Raw genomic sequence first — 17,537 nt, 5'->3', positions numbered from 1 at the left:
AGGTTTGTTCACATTCCTTCAGCCGGAGTCACTGAAGTCGTTAGAAAGCAGTTTCCTCCATTTGGTATATAAAAACCCTGCTCTTACACCAAACAGAATTTACCTTTTAGATCATTTTCAATTCAGTTACATGACTTGTGCACCCTGGATTTAGTCACTTTATTACTGGACTACATATAATGTAATATATAATGATTTCATCTATCAAGTGCATGTTTTTGTTGCTGCTGCCAAGTGAAAATGTTCAGAGCAGTGGGTGAAGTGGTATTGCGTTGAGCTCAAGTGTGTTACAGAAGTATCAAAGGGTTTCACTATAACAGTTCAGCCGTGGCAGGAAAATACAATAAACAGATGAAACGTTAGAAATGACAAAATCAGACATGTTCTTAGTTTAAGTGACTAAATACTAACTCAAAATGTTAAAATTGCCAATCAAACTTTTACTTATATCACCAAGTCAGTTTTTTTTTTATTTCATTTAGTTTATCATTTTTTTTCAAGCATGTGTATTTATCATTTTGACTAAAACATAAAATTGATTCATTTAACTTGAGCACTCACGATTCTAACTTTCAGTATATTTAACATCTCTTACTTTTCATCTGTTTATCTATTTTTTTTTGTTAAATCTTGTCAGAAATTAGGTTTTCACACAGGTTCAAACAGGTATTCACACAATAGTGACTCAAGTTTTCTTCAGAAAAATAGAAATATAATGACAACCTGCACCAGAGACAACTGTGAGTATTTCCTCAGACTGGTACGACATAGACACAGAGGAGTGAGTCGCTCCTGAGCCCACGAGACGAAAAGAGGTTTACTGCATCAACAGGTAGTAACAGGCTCGCTGGTGCTTAATGCTGAGTGTGTTTTTACGGACAACATTTTAGGAAAACTGAATCATAAAGCACTGTTTGGCTCTGCTCGCTTCAGTTTGTTTGCATAAAAGTGTCAGAGAGTGTTGTATGTGTTGTTGTGTGTGTGTGTTGTATGTGTTGTTGTGTGTGTGTGTGTGTGTGTGTTTGTGTGTGTGTGAAGGGCACACAGGTCCTGTTAGCGATGAAGTGCACTTCTTATAAAAATCATTTTTTTTAAGAATGGATGAAAGCTCCACAGTCAGTTCTGCCTGCTGCAGTCTGTCGTCAAATTAAAAAAGTAAATATTAAAAATATCAAGAGGTAAAAACGCTGAGGGTCAAAGCTCAGCGGGGCTTCCCGTCCTGCTCTCTCTTCCACTGTGATGACAAATCCTTCGGGCTCAGATGGACTTCCGCTCGATGCTCCTCTTTGTTTAATTATGTCTCAGTTATTAAAAACATCCTCACACAGTTTGGAGGTGTTGATGAGTTGTTTTCGGACGAGCTGGTCGTCTCAATGTCATCTGATCGCTGAGACATTTGGTCCACCGGGCCACCGCAGTCGCAGTTTGGGTGAGGGGGGAGTAAATATAACTGAATTTGGATATTTTTTGGGGTGAAACAAAAATGCCATGTGCTTTTTCCATGTTAGAGCAAACTGAAGGTCCTTGGACTGGGGCCCGGGCTGAGTTACCACGAGCCAAGTGGCAGGATACCCACGACCCCCCGTGCCAAACTTTAAAACAAGCTCAAACTGGGGTTAGAGTTGCAGAGTGGGGGTTAAAGGTCAGGGTATGGGGGGCTTGTGGAGGATGCCCTGCAGGTCCTCTGGTAAGGCCTGGATGACGGCGTCGATGTGGGCCCTCAGTTTGGATAGGGTCCCTGGACGCACGGGGAGCTGCTCCCTCTCCGCCTGACACTGCAGCAGAGAGCATCGTGAGCCGCAGCAAGTCATCAACATTATTGGAGGTCACACATGGTTCATGCAATTTTCAGTAACATTTCAGTGCTTCCCAGGAGGCAGCAAGAATGGCTGGACTAAATATTAATGATAATTAATTGCAACTCTGAGAACTTCGTTATTTATCAGAGTCAAACGAACATGGCAGAAAATATCAGGCCTGGAGAAATCTGAAGATGACTGGAATGATGGATGGAAAATCCAGACTGAGCTTTAAATACCTAAACTTTCACATTTCACATTGGCACGTGAGAAAGTCAGAACATGGGAATGGCTGCAGCCAGGATGATAGTGGTAGTAACAGTAGAAGAAGTTGTATTTATTTGCTGTTGAGTTTGTACCTACCAGTTTATCCTTCAGCTTCAGAACCAGATCAACTGTCTCCACCTCTGTGTGCTTCTGGGTCCTCTGCTGCAGATCCTATGGAAAGAACAAATAAAGAGACAGAGGGTCAGAGACAAAAGGTGGTGTTCGGTCCTGTCTTTTTTAACTTGCCAACACATTTTCATTTCTGAAACGATGAGAGCTTTAAACTTTTCACCTCCTCGCACAAAGCCTCGAGGTGCAGAGCCTCCAGTTTCTGGGTCATCTCTCGCCTCCTGCTGCGGAACCAGCCGTCAAAGTTGGGAGACTTGAGGAAATGCCTGAAAACCCAGAGAAAACAACACTTAAATCAACACGATGCTCTGGATTATGTTTAACAGAGTATGTGTGAGTGTGTGTGTGTGTGTGTGTGTGTGTGTGTGTGTGTGTGTGTGTACCTGTAAAGTCCTATCCAGTCTCCTTTCAGTCTGGATGTGAGCTGAGGTCCAGCTTTCTCCAGTGTCTTCATGAAGTCCTGCTGGATGAACGGTCGGAGCTGAGGAGGACTCTTCCAGGGACTGATGGACTTCTGCAGAGGCATCAGACTGGCCACGTACCGCTCCTGTCACACACAACCAGTGGTTTAATGATAGAGTACAAACCAACGCTGACAGAGAACATAGAGAGGTGATTCAGAGCCATGTGGGGGAGAGGAAGCTCGTGTGACTGTGTGACAGTGCATCAAGATCACTGCTGTCCCAGTAGATGACATGTTTGATCACAGATTGAGACAGGACCAATACAGCACAACGTGTCACAATGAAACCATCTTCCTTCACACAGAAATAAAAAAAGAGGCCGTTGTTACCAGGGGAATGATGAAGCTCTGTGTCAGTTCTAAGAAGTAGCGTCGAAGAATTGCATTTTGGGCCGCTGAGGGTCTCTTTTGCTGAACACCCTGAGAATCAAGAAGAAAATGACCATCAGCTGTACACCTCCTCTGTCAGACTGACTCAGCCAGTCATGTAGTTTGTCTCTTATTCAGTGTGTGGACAAGTTTCCCCTTTTTATTTCATTAATAACATTTTTCATTTCATTTCTTAAGAAGGCAAACATCAGCTACTAAGGGGTTAATGTGTCCACTCATCAAGTCCCGTGGGCTGATGAGTAACATTCTCAGCCTGTTTGTGAATGGACAAAAAAAATAATTTGTAGGAAATTGAGGAGTCACATTGTTTTACCTTCTGAAGCTGTTTGATGATTTCTTCATCTTTGCTGAGATACGGCTTGTATGCAGTGTACACGCCTGCAAACACACACACACACCAGTTGATCTAGGCTGACCCAACAGCTCCCCCTGGTGGAGAATCTGCGACCCCTTTGTTTGTACAGGCCTTCTCTGATCCAATAACAGCATATAAGAACAACAATGAACAATACGAAACATTTACCAGGTTTAGAGTCCAGAGTTTTGAGGTTTTTCAGTTTCTTCACTTTCATCTGCTTGGCCATCTCACCTGAGGTGAACAGACAGAAGGAGAGAGGAAAGATCAAACGAACAGTTCATGGTTTTGACAACATCTCACCTGACATCTTACTTACAGCTGTGCAGTGTAACAGACAGAGTGAGCAGTCAGCTAGAAACCTCTGTACACTGTAACGCAGCAGGAACTACACTGATATTTTAATATTTCAGTTTACTGTTTTGTTCACTCAAATGAAAAACAAACAAGACTCCATGTTAAATTAAATTATGCAAGTGAAATCACAGAGTAACAGCTTGACTCTAAAATACGCAAAAGTGTCTGAGTTGTGGGGTTGTTGTAGTCGACTGTCTGTGTCTTTTAAGTGATTACTAGCTAAAAATTCAGATTTGACTCGGGTGATACTCGGTATCATCTACCTGCTTGCTTCATGTCTCCGATGCGAATGATGTGCGGCCAGTGCTGTAGAGTTTTAGCAAAGAAAGGATTGGTCACTCCCAGAATGACTGACGGTCTGTAGAGAGAGAACAGAGACACATCACAGGTGACTTGAAAATACGCAACACTGACAAATCTCTACGCACAGGAACAAGCAGCCGGGATTCAAACTGCCAACCTAAAGAGTACTTTAACAATACTTTAACAACACTACATTAAACTTTTCAGTAGGGGGAGAATAGATGGGTTCAGTTTTAGTATTCTGGTGATTAAAATTTCAATTTGTTTGTTTGCAATTTGCATAATATACACACAATACTTTGTGTCAGTGGAGTGATACACATTTGCCACACACAATATTGTGATACTGTGTTGTACAGATCCTCCTCCCCCACCCATACCATGGTCCCATAAGAATAATACAAGAAACGCTTCACAACAGCTGTGCCTGTTGTTTTCCATCGCAGCCTGCACACTGGTGCCTCCTTTACTTGCTTTGATGCACCAGGATACAAAACGGCGCTATTTTTCCACCAGTGATAAAAATCAACATTCCGGAAAATGAGCAATTTTATCGCATACTGGATCAAAAACATCCCAGACAACCTCTTCTGCTCACACAGAGCATCAACAGACAAAGCACTACAAAACACAGCCAGTGTGTGTTGTGCACTGAACGTCTCAGGGATCAGACCATGCTACATTTTCACCTAAATTTAACAGCTGTTACGAGGGACAATGGAGGCTCTCCGCCTTCCACGTGCGTGTCACTTATTACTTCTTGGCTGAAAAATAACTTTGCAACTCTCGTGTCTGTGCAACGTGACACAAATGCGCCCCCAAAACCCCTAATCTCTTGTTTATGAAAGATTAAACTACACAAATATACATGTCATAACATCGTAATAACGTCATCTACCGCTCTATTGATTGCTTTCTCGCCAGCTTCGTTGTAAACAAATGCACATGGCCAGGGGGAGGGTTAGCAAGCGAGACACCGTGGGGCATCTCAGTAACCCTATGCACAGCAGATGCAGATGAGCAGTCGTGCCTTGCTCAGGGGCAACATGGTAGCTGTTGAGCTGGTTCGTGTTTACTCACGGAGCCTGCGTGCGGGTGGTGTACTCCTTAAATTCGCTGTCATGGATGGTGAAGTATGGCCGGAAGTCACTGCTGTAACGCAGAGGCGAGATGCAGCTAGAGAGAGAGAGAGAGAAAGACAGAGTGATATTAATGTTTGAAGCTTGAATCTTTCCCACGTGCAGCAGTGTGACCCTGAGACAGACCTCAATACCACATTCAGAAACTCTTAAAGGCTCTTCCAAATTATTTTAATTACCCCATTCAATGGCTGTAGGACTTTTATCTCCTGCCAGTACAAACCAACTAAACAACGCCACAGGACAAGGACCTGTTCAGTTAATTCCCTGCCATCTGTCTCCTCAGCAACGAGACATTAAATTGAAGTGAGAAAAGAGCCCGTGGCAATGGTTATGATTAACTCAGTGCTGTGCCCTGTCACAGCAATGTGTTGGAGGAAGTCTTGCTGTGAATCTACTACTTGCACCTCATTTGTTCTGTTATTTGTTATTACTGTGGAAAATATATTTGTTAAAAAGAACAAAACAATGAAACCATGAATCTTAAAATAGAATAATGCAACTATTGTTGTTGTAGAAGGAAAAAATGAAAATAAAACAAGACACATCACATGACAGTGTGTATTTATGCAGCAAGTCTGTGTCCACCAAACAGTTCACCATGAAAACACAACACATTCAAGACCTTTACAACTGACTTAAAGCCATGATATTAAATGTGGAGACAATATAGAGGCCTGTCCCTCAGCCCTCCAACTCACCTGACCAATGCCAGCACAGTATCTGATGACTCTGCCGGCGACGGCGCCATCACGACAAGTGCCTCCCCGAGCAGCACCAACTCCCACAACATCTGGATGTGGAAGAAGACTGGGTAGAAACACCTGGAGAGAGACAATGAATATGAAACATGAGTTTAAAATGTGCACCTTCATGCCAAAATTGGTTCTCAAAGGTTATTTGTAAAACTATATGTTAAGTTAGAAAGCGCCTTCAACGGCACAAAAAACTAATGTCAGCTTTTTCTTTGTCTGTGTAAGAAATTCATGGACTGGGACAAAAATATTCAGTCCTTTAACAAACCAAAGCACAAATGACACTGACAGAGCAAACACTTGTTAAAATGCATTTTCTGTGCTTTGCTGAATATCATTGTTGGACTGGGGAGCATCTGCAGGCCCAACAAACTGATGAGGCTGCCTCAGTGGAGAGTTTACTTCATCATTACTGGGCTGCTCTACAACAGAGCAGGTGGTGTTTTCTTGTTTGTTTCCAGATACTCCTGACAAGGTCAAACTGCTCTGTTGGTTCCCTTTACTCCACTCATGTTCTTATCTGGTTTTATACTTTTCTTTTAACCAGTTTATTGAAGCGGTGTCTGTGCTCAAGGTCAACGTAACATAATCTGAGGAGGTGGTGGTTATCCCTCGTCTTCTGGCCAGAGTACAGGTATGAAAAAAAAAACAGAGTGATAATGCTACAAAATATTTACAATGACTATTCATAGCAGTCGTGACCCTGTGGGCAAGTTCTGTGAAGGGCACTGACTGTACATGTCAGTAATCAAGCTTTGAAAATACTGAATATTGGAGAGAAGGTCAGGCTTTTTTCTCTCTGACTATCACTTGAAGAAACATGGTTATGTTCATCTTATTCTTACGTAAAATTGTTGCACAGAGCACATGTAGTGAAGGATATAACACCCCGAGTCTCACCTAAAGAGGTCAACCTCATGGATGGTTGGGAGCACGATGGACACCAGACTGTCACTCTGAAAAACAATCACAAGTGAAGGTACGTTAACACACACAAGAGCCTATAAAAGCCTGCATAAAACCCCTAAAAAAACTTTTTAAATAAAAAATAAAAATCACTGTATAAATGGAAACCATCGTCTGTGTGTCACGTGTAATTACCTGAGCGGACTGGACCAGCTGCGAAGTTCCTGGTTTGTCGTAACAGGTGGGGATTCGAACCTGCAGCAGCACACAGATCCAATTCAGTCAGAGTTGTTCACAGTTTAACACGTTTTTTTTTCAGTGGTCATAAATTTGGTTCTGAGTCTGTTTCTTGGGTGGGGGTAGGGACAAACTGGACTACTGTAATCTAATCAGGGTTCCTGCAGGGTTAAATTAGGACTCTATAAGTCTCCTTCAGTGTGTTTCACAGTCAAAGAAAACCAGCAGGAAGGAAGAGGCCCAGATCAGGGATCAGTTTTACCCAGCTGTATCTCACAATAATCAATGAATCATTTATTTAGCTTCGCTACTGACAACTGATAGTAGTAGTACATACTTCTTATACACTGCATCTGTGATAAATGTTGTACGTTTGACTGCATTACAATTATTAAAGAGTTCACTTACTGGTAACGTTTCTTTACCCTTCCAGTAAAACCCACACATCTTCAAATTTAGTGTTATTACATTTTCTGATTAACTGAACCCCGTGGTCCAGATTAAATCCTACGCCACTGGGATGCCCAGGTATTTTTAATCTTTGAGGTTTTGTTTCATCTTCACTTCCTGTTTTCCAGCAGCTCTTCATACACTAATTGATCAATTATATTAACTGTTTTTTAATTCAGTGGCTTGGTGGAATTATTATTATGTCCTGCACTACTAATAAAGTTATTTATCTCACACATACAGTCTGTACTCTGACAACTGCACTGCACTGAACCCTACGACCCCTGCCTGTAAATCTGTGTGTACCTTAATGACCACGCCCATAATAGGCAGCGTCAAGATTCGTCCAGGATGTGGTGTCGGCCAGCGGTCTATGTCATTGCAAGCTGTGAATCAGACAAGAACAATATGAATCACAATCCACTTTATATCAATTAAAACAACATTATGTTTGTCTCTGTTCAATTTGTTAAAGATGGCTCCTGAAAACAGAATAGTAAAAGTTGTAACTTGTAACTTGAGACAGACAGGTAGAGACAGACAGGCAGAGACAGACAGGCAGAGACAGACAGGTAGAGACAGACAGGCAGAGACAGACAGGCAGAGACAGACAGGCAGAGACACACAGGCAGAGACAGACAGGCAGAGACAGACAGGCAGAGACAGACAGGTAGAGACAGACAGGCAGAGACAGACAGGCAGAGACAGACAGGCAGAGACAGACAGGCAGAGACAGACAGGCAGAGACAGACAGGCAGAGACACACAGGCAGAGACAGACAGGTAGAGACAGACAGGCAGAGACAGACAGGTAGAGACAGACAGGCAGAGACAGACAGGCAGAGACACACAGGCAGAGACAGACAGGCAGAGACAGACAGGTAGAGACAGACAGGCAGAGACAGACAGGTAGAGACAGACAGGCAGAGACAGACAGGCAGAGACAGACAGGCAGAGACAGACAGGCAGAGACAGACAGGTAACTGACCGGCCTCCAGACATGGCTCCTGTTTCTCAAAGTATTCTGGAGCCATGATCTTCAACAGTGAGTGGAAGAAGGTCACGTAGGGCAGTTTACTGATCAGGACCAGAGACTGGTAGACAGACAGAAACAAATCTACATTCACAACACTATCTCAGAAAAAGATATCAGTGAACCCTGTTAGCTGTTCAAACCCTAAGTTTACGATTATATATCGGGATTCGGGAGAGAGAATGTTTAGTATCTTTACTTAATAATTCATAACAATTAAATACCACAAAATGTATAGAAACATTTGTCTGTCAACAAACGATCCAATATATGATTGATTATTGTTTAATCTCAGCGGCTTTCATCGGCCTCAGCATTTAAACTCAACGACTCATATTTACCTTGATAAATATATTTCCACAGAATACAAATACAGATTCTCAGATATTTCACTTCAGAGACTTTGCGCAGTTTGACGGGTAAGCAAGTATGTAGTAAAATGTTTGTATGATTTAACTGTGATGCTGATGTATGATATACTGAATTTACCAGCTGAGCTTATACACTACAATTAACTGTCCGCTTGACGAATCATATGCAGGGACCCTGCAGCCCGACACTGACCTTCTGGAAGTATCCTCTCTTCAGGGATTTGTCTCGCACCTGACGGAAGTACACATAGCCGTAGTAATGTCCCTGTTCCCTCTGAAACACACACATACACGCACAGAATCAGAAGTGAGCTTTATATCACTGAAGCAGGCAACAGATGTAGGTCATCAAGGATGTTCAACCATGGGACAGTTTTTCCACTGTTGTTAAATGAGAGGATGAACTTTCATTTACAGGCATAGTGAGATACAGCTGTATGTGTTCAATTAGATACTATACAATGACTTGTATACAAATATACAGGCCTTGGGTGGGGGGGTGGTCACGGGTTATGAACATTACGTGTACGTAGTGTTTGTCATATGTCTTAGTGTTAGGTTAATTTGATAATTTGATTTGATGATTGCATATCAAACAATAAATAAATGATTTGTAAATCAAAAAAGACATTGTAATGTACGAGGGTGTGTGTCCCACCTTCAGACAGGGCGGTGCGTCTCGATCGGTGGTCTCCAGGAAGCAGCCAAGTGATGACTTCCTGTTGGAGCCCTGACGGAAGCGGAAGCAGAACTGGGTGTCGCCAAGGCAACCTGGAAACACACGAGTGCTGATGTGGTTACTAGGGAAAAACCGTCAAGTTAACCCATTTCTAAGCCCCCCGGACAAAATGGATGGATGTGTTGCACTTGTATTGACACAAAGGAGATGCATTTGATATAAATAGCTGCATTTAAGATTCATAACTGGCTCAAGTCTATGGATATTCTCATTCATCCAGGTCATCGTTTTTTTCTGGGCAAATTGAATCGTAGGCATCGTAGGCAACTGGACTTGTAACTGGCTCAAATATACACAAAGACACTTTGAATGTAGATTCGCACATTGAAAAATTTGATAAGAACTGTTAAGACAAAATGGTATTTCACCACAGAAAAAGGAGTGTTTTTCTAATATTGCTATATTATTAGATGTTACTCAACTCCATCTCAGATTATTTGACTACTGCAGCTACTTTTTTTTACACACAAATGTGCACTATCCCCTTGTTGTCTCCACTGGTTTAAAATGGAGAAGCTGCTCTTTAGTTATCTGTTGCCATGGTGAAGCAGTATCCTAGTATCAAAGCTTCATTGATGATGGATTTCTTTCATTCAGCAGACAGGCACTGAGAGAGCCGACTGTGGGAACGCTGATCAGAGTTCAGTCAGAGTTCAGGGTTTGGCTGTGTGGCTGTTAGTCCTGCTCTCTGGAACAGACCTCTGGTTTTACTCAATCAAACCATGTCATGAATCCTCCACAGCGTTAAAAGGTCAACAACACAAACAATGTGAATAGTTCACTAAAGCATAATAACAAATAAATAACAGAGCTAACTAGTGAGTAAACTCTTTACAGCCACGTCTTTATAGCTACTGAGGTAATGGAACAATTTATATTTGCTTTTCATAACCCAATCCTAAACTTTCTACAACTTGACCTCTACATTCATGATTATTTTGTTTGTTTTTTTGCAGATTTTACTTTGATTCTGATCTATACTCCGTCATGTCAAGTGGCTCTTCAGTGTCATCCTGGTTTCCTCCCCAACTTTAGACAAACAGGAAGAGGAAACAGGGGAAAAAACGGGAATAGGAAGTACACAATGAGTCACCGGTTCGGCCTTTAACCTCATCATGACCTCCGCACATACCTCAGCAGACACGCCAGAGGAGTACCAGTGTGTGAGAGGAGGAGATGAGATAGAGGTAATCAGAGTACGAGACAAGACAAACACTTCAACTCACACTCGAGTGTGAGTTGTGTGTGTGAGTGTTTGTCCCACTTCTTTCATGACATCATGCAGTTGTGTTGCGTTTGAGACCACCCAGCATGAAACAGGCAGCCAAAGCACGGCTCTGATTATGAGTCTGGGTCTGAAGTTACAGGCTCCAGAGTCTCCTCTTTGTATTTCTGTGGGTCTATTTACTTAAATCAGAGTTTGTGTGACTCTGGCTCCGAGTGTGTGACCCTGCAGTTTCCTCATCAGCAAAACAAACACAGAGAAGCAGCAGCAGCACTGTCACTGTGTTTGCCACCACAGGAGGAAAAGCTGTGGTCTGATGTGTTAACAACAGAGACCCTGATTCATCATCATATGAACCATGTTTCCATCCACTTGTTGATTGAATTATTTGAAGATCGATAAGAATATTAATGCAAATAATGCCGGTTCAAGTTTCCATCTAAGACCTTTAAATCGAATAAAAAGCCGTGCGTCATGACATCATGTGCTGTTTTGCAATCATATTGGTGTATGGAAACCAGTCTGTCCACCTGTACGCCTGCATCTTTCTTTGTTAACTCCCGCCGTGTCTTTGAACAGCCGGGAATACGTAGCGGAATTGACATTAAACACAATCGCAACTCACATTTATCCGGCAAAGAACTGTTTCCATCAGCAATTGTCTCCTTTACTTTGTATCAATCAAGAGAAAATCCGATAAGATCGACCATATTAACTTTTTATCAATATTCATGACATTTAATTGAATTTTACTGTTTCCATAAGGCATTTTTAATTCGATAATGCAAATAAAATGGTGTGGATGGAAACATGGTTATAGACTGTATTACACTAGCTAAGCCTACTGTTTGCATTCTCGACAAATCAATAGATCATATTCCTATTCGTCTGAACACTTGTTACAGAGGAACATGTAAACTATACACAGAAACACCCCAGGCCCGGGGATCATCAAACCCAGAACCTTCTTGCCGTGTGACACTGATGTTATGACTACAGATTAAAACAACATGGATATGACACAGCAGTGTGGTCCGGAAGTGAAGAAGTTATCAGAGCACAAGACACAAACATGTCACGTCAAAATCCTGTGATTGTGCAACATGAATCTGTGATGTTTGAGGCTCTTTAACTCAGAAAGATGTTTCATGTTATTTCCTCTCTAAAGATTTTTAGAACTAATCTTCGGGTTTGGTCGTATCTCTCCATCTCAAACAGGTGGTGCATTTCCTTCGCTCTTCATCAGATGTAAACAGTTTCAGACTGAAGGACAGAGTCAGCACTTTCACATCACAGTCACTGTTACTCTTGAAAACCTGTGTGTTGCAGTGCAGAGACAACACAACTCATCATGTGTCAGTGCTACTCATTTCTCCAAGTGGATTTAAGGCAAACATTGGCAACTCTCTGACCCAGACCCGAGGCTGAATTATGAGAGACACCGAGAGCGAGAGAGCGCTACAAATCTACAGTGTAGTGTCTCTCACTCTCTGACTCTCACCTACGCTACACGGTGTATAAATATAGAGCAGCCCTGTAAGCATTTTGTCCTAATCCTGCCTTCATCCTGAGAGCAGCAAGTTCATCAGCTTCACCTCGTGCTGACTCATAGTCAACAAAAACACACACCTGCAGGCAGACACACTCACACTTGGTTCACAGAGAAGTGTTTGTGCATGTACAAGCCAATCCATACCCCAGTTTATCTTCAGTTTCATGTCACACTAATTTCAGAGTCTAAAAATGTATCTGCCAGCTTCTCCTGTTCTTTCTGGGCTTGCCTTTTTTTGGCAACTACAAAAGATTTTAGAAACAATCCCTGGCTGTAACTGGTAGACCAAACAATTATAATCAGACAAAACCTATAGAACAAACAGCCAAAGGAGTCAAAAAATGTTTAACAACAAAAAAAGAGCCCTAGTTGCACGACAAGCCCCAAACTGTCATGGGTTAAAAGTGACCAGCGTGATAGTCTGAAACATCTTTTTGATGGTGGAGGTGGGTGGGGTTGTGTGTGTGTGTGTCCCACTGTTTTTGTAAGTTGATGACAAACACATCCCATGTAAACAGTCAGTCAATGGCTTGCTTCTCAGAAAGTAAAAAGTAAAGTTACACAGCCATCCAATCACACATTACAAAGAAAGCATCAAGTGGCAAAGTGCATCTGAAAAGGTGAGCTTCAGCAGCTTCTTGCCCCAACACTTTCAACTGACATGGTTTATTCCAAGACTAGAGGAGAGTGAATAATACAATGACACGACAACACTATGGTTAACCAGTATAATTGGCCAATGGTAGAATGTAACACGTGCTTGTAGGTTGCTGCCTTTTGAACCAGCGGGAGCCGTGACACAGATGGGCGATGTGTGTGGTGAACAGTGAGTTGTGGTGGTCAACACATGAATTAACAAAAACTTAAATTATATATATTTTTTAATCTTGAGATGATGGTTATGATTAGGTAGGTGGAGTCTAAACTCTCTCTCCTGCTCTTACTCTTCACACAACAATGGCTCCCACATGCTTGGGCTTTACAACGCTGACTTGTGTCATCAGAACAGACATTGCCTGCCTGCCTGCCTGCCTGTCCCCCCCCCAGACACCGCCACCACCTCATTTTACTCAGGAAAAACCCTGGATCATATCAGAGTGTTAGAAGGTTAGCTGTGACTAAGATACCTCTTGGGAAGGTTTATTAAGCTGAAGTATCATTGAAAATATTTTTTTGAAAAGACCAAATTAGAATTTGCCACCTTGGGTGGTAGAAATCAAGTTCTCGCCTGGGCCCATGTTCTATTTTAAGGCACACAAACACCCCTCATAGTGAAATAATAAGGAGACGATTATACATTTCTTGAATTTTTACAGTCCTGTGAGTATTTCAGTTTCTGTTATTTGTGTCAGTGTTGTTCCTACAGTACATGTAACAATGCTAAAATAAAGACTACTGTTAAGGCAAAAATTGTGAAAAAATCATTTTGTTTGAAGAGCTCATGTGACCATTACATTTTTCAGACAGGCCCAAAAGTAGGATATGCGCCCACGCCTGGAGGCCCATTTATTCTAGGGGGCAGTTATCGTCATTTGATTATAACTGTCACAAAGCTATCACTTAGGACCGAATTATCATTTATGGACGTGCACCTTTTCAAAAAATGTTAATAGATTTTGCCACCTTGAGTGGTAAATAAAAGTCAAAGTTTGGCCTTTGTTACGTGCACCAGAGAGCAGCACTACAAGGATCTTTCAGAAGAGACAGTCTGTATGAGTGGACCATCACCCCACATTTTTATGATTCATTGCATCTCACTCCTCTGTGACAGCAGGCCTTCACCTTCCTGTGGCCAAACAGACAAGCTCAAAACACGTCTGTTTTGAGGCGACACATCGTACAAGCGCCTTCATTTCAAGCTTAGTACAACAGCTCTGCAGTAAATCCCATGTGCATAAAGGTACTAATGTTGAGTTTTTAATGAAACCATTTGTCTCAGCTTCGTGGTTGTTTTGGAAGATGCAGTTTGCGGTTCAGTTTAACTGTGATGTGTTGGAGCTTCTCTGGGTGTTTCTAAAACCAACAATCCAACGTTCACACCCACTTCACAGTGTGAGTGGCCAACAGTGTGGAGGTGAGAAAGTAAGCAAGGATTTATCTTTTCTTCCCGTAGCTCTTTCCTCATTCTTAACACAAGTATTTCTGTCTCCTTCTGTTCTGAGCAGCTGAGTGTAATATGAATAATTTCTAGGAGAGACTGCCTGAAAACACGCATTTTTAACTCCATGTTAAACGATTTAGGTTTCTCACGCAATAAGGCAGCTGGCTTTTTTCCTGTGCTATCGAGCAAGACTGTTCAGAACAATCAAAACACTTGTTGTTGCCTTAATCTGACAAATCGCCATGCTGCGCAGCGTTCAACAACGCATGACAAATTTTTTAAAAAGTTGAGACGGAAACTCACCTGAGTTTGAGTCGGGGAAGGAAAGGTAGCAGATGCTTGTTTTCTGAAAAAAAAAAAACAGCAACAAGGTTATACCGTTAATTTTAATTCTCTTTATTGTGTGCACCTTCAGTTGATTCAGTCATTCACACATAGACAATACTGACACACAACAAACAGCAGCAGACTAAGGATAACCATCAATGACCAAACATGAACTCCACCAATTTTACAGCGCTGCTCTTTTAAAATGTGAGTTTACCAACAGAATGATAGATATTTTAAAGATGAACCTGTAGGGACCTTTTTATTGACTCACCTCTTTCTCTGACAGTTTGGAATGATGCGGATAAATGACCTGGAGAAAAAAGGACACAATAAACACACAGCAGGAACTCATCCAGCAACATCTAGCCTAATAACTGTGAAACTTTTCTAACTTCAACATATCTACCAATATTTACTTGAGTCTTCATTATTTGCTCTTGATTATGTTATAATACAACTTATATAGAACCTTTTTCTCAATTTCAGACAGGACTTATTCAGAAGAACTATAAGCAAAAAAAAAAAAAACGAAGAAGAAGAAAGAAAATGAAATGCATTTTCTTTTGCAAACTCTGCAATGACTGCAAGTTGAATGACTTTAGGCCATGCAATGTTGAACCAGTCTGACAAATCAGTAAATTTGTAACTGTATGGATGGGATCTGGGTGCTAGTTGATAAATGTCACAGTCTGGTGCTATTTTGTAGAGTTAATCAATAACTAGTAAATCAAAAATAGTTATCAGTGATCAGTAATGAAAATGTCCAAGTCGTCATAAAATGTCAAGTCAGCGGTTTTGTGTGTGGCTCAGATAAATAGAGAAAGTGAAACAATCACACTCGCAGGAGTTTAAATAATATCTATGGGAGCTTGTTGAACAAATGCACAGTATTATAAACTTGCTTACAGGTTACTGATCAATGTCTGTGCCCAAAACTCCTGTGAAGACAACAGGTGTTTGCTGTGTTAACCTTGGTGAGGGATTCAAACCCTACACTAAAGGCGCCGTGTTCAACTCCCACTGCCCAAGACCTGAACAAGTTTAATGTGAATGGCGTGTGGGGACGAGTTTCAGCAAAATGCCTCAATATGAAGCAGGCGTATGGGTGATGATGCTGTGGCTGCTGTTACAGCCTAAACACACACACAGTTCAACTTGGCTTTAAAAACAACAGCAGGTCATGAACCCGCTATCATGAAGAGTAGAAAAGTAAAATCGTCGTGCTCTTATTGTAGCATTTGTGTGAAAGATGCCACCAGCATTTGACCACAGACTTATCAAACGGACAGCTAGAGTTAAAGGACTGTGTGGTCCAGTCCAGGAAATAGTCAGAGCCGTGGATAACCGCTAACTTGGACATTTTAGCCACAGAGCATAGGAGTTTTACATGACCCACCTCCACCGCCTGCCCCAGCTCCAGGTCGAAGCCCACCACACAGATGCAGTGCAGCCAGGCGGAGAAGCGGTCCCACGGCAGCAGGAGAGCCTCCTCCGGCTCCTCGTCGCCCCCGGGCCCGGGGGGCAGCGTTATCTCCTCGGCCGGGGAGATGCTACTAGCGTCCTGGTCGTCCAGATCCTCCGGCTCTTCGACCTGCTCCCCCAGCTCCTCCGGGCCTTGCAGAGCCATGGCGACCGCCCGACACGGACACTCCCGAGCTCTGGAGTAACGGTGACCGGTTTTCTGAACAAGTTTACCGCTGTGTCCAGTTAGTGTCCCCGGAGGAAACAACAACACCAGCAGCGGTACAGGTAGGAACCACTCGGCTAGAGTTAGCTTAGCAGCAGGATTGTACGTACGGCGTGACGTTGAACATGCAACGTCATCACGTCAGAACGTCTCGGGTTGTATAAAGTTTTAAAGCGATTAAAAAAAAATAGAGACTTAATTTTTCCCCCCTTCTTTTTAGTCACGTGATTAAAAAAAGAGAGAACATTTTATGACACACCAAACACCGAAATGTTGACCCTTTGATTCAAGATGATAATAATCGTAATTTTGATTCCTACTCAAACAAGACAGATAGGGTGAGGTGTTTTGAGCTAGTAGCCTATATAAAAATGGTGGCTAATAACTGTGAGAGATGCAGTCACATGTTCTTTCTTAATCATAATTATTTTGTGATGGTTTTAAAATAGTAGACAAACCAAAAGAAAAACCACAAGAGTACCCGCCTGCTATATGCTGAATAGTCAATTACAATTTTGACTTTGTGTCCATCCACTGAAAAAAGCCCAGTGGGAGGTTTTGTTTAAGGTTTAAGTTCATCCATTCATTCATACATGTACCTGCTTCTGTAAGCAACATCAGTTCATCCTGCTGGATCTGTACACTGAAATAATTACTCATTCAATTACAACCTGACTCTCAGTTTGAGTCAGGAATACAGTAGTAAATCAGCTTTATCTAAATCCTTTAACACTGTAGTTCCATCCTTGAGAAAGCAGATGGATTAAACAGAGTGGGGGTGCTCACAGATGGAAGAGGGACACCCCGTGTTGGCCCAAGTTGTGACACAAATCCACCTAAGGTAAGAGAAGCAATGCTTTAATCGTCTGAGAGCACAAATCAATAAGATTTATTCACAAAACTATTACAAAATGACTGATACTCAGTTAGAATAATTTCTAAATTAAATA

General features: G+C 42.0%; 1 protein-coding gene across 1 annotated transcript; it reads right to left on the bottom strand.

Moving 5' to 3' along the window:
• Nucleotides 1–1,096: 1,096 nt before the first annotated feature.
• Nucleotides 1,097–16,690, bottom strand: dennd6a (DENN/MADD domain containing 6A). Its single transcript, XM_085776867.1, has 19 exons — nt 16,297–16,690; nt 15,172–15,210; nt 14,874–14,916; nt 9,612–9,724; nt 9,147–9,227; nt 8,538–8,643; nt 7,857–7,936; nt 7,059–7,118; nt 6,858–6,913; nt 5,904–6,026; nt 5,144–5,239; nt 4,024–4,118; nt 3,572–3,637; nt 3,362–3,426; nt 2,989–3,078; nt 2,579–2,742; nt 2,359–2,461; nt 2,163–2,237; nt 1,097–1,775 (listed from the first exon to the last, which is right to left on the bottom strand). Exons 1-19 carry the CDS (start codon nt 16,525–16,527, stop codon nt 1,644–1,646), a joined length of 1,818 nt encoding a protein of 605 aa, XP_085632993.1. The 5' UTR covers nt 16,528–16,690; the 3' UTR covers nt 1,097–1,643.
• Between the last annotated feature and the right edge of the window lie 847 nt (nt 16,691–17,537).

The sequence above is a fragment of the Trachurus japonicus genome, chromosome 5 (genome assembly GCF_045865225.1).
Source record: "Trachurus japonicus isolate A0001 chromosome 5, Traja_1.0".
Lineage (NCBI taxonomy): Eukaryota > Metazoa > Chordata > Actinopteri > Carangiformes > Carangidae > Trachurus > Trachurus japonicus.
The sequence above is the reverse complement of the archived record's forward strand: the minus strand, read 5'-3'. Positions and strand labels throughout refer to the sequence as shown.

Bases quoted from the DNA above. Each gene is read 5' to 3' on its own strand.
- dennd6a (XM_085776867.1), bottom strand. From the start codon at position 16,527: ATGGCTCTGCAAGGCCCGGAGGAGCTGGGGGAGCAGGTCGAAGAGCCG. The intron at 6,914-7,058 runs GTAATTACACGT...ATTGTTTTTCAG, and splicing joins AGCTGGTCCAGTCCGCTCAG to AGTGACAGTCTGGTGTCCAT. The intron at 3,427-3,571 runs GTAAATGTTTCG...GTGTGTTTGCAG, and splicing joins AACTCTGGACTCTAAACCTG to GCGTGTACACTGCATACAAG.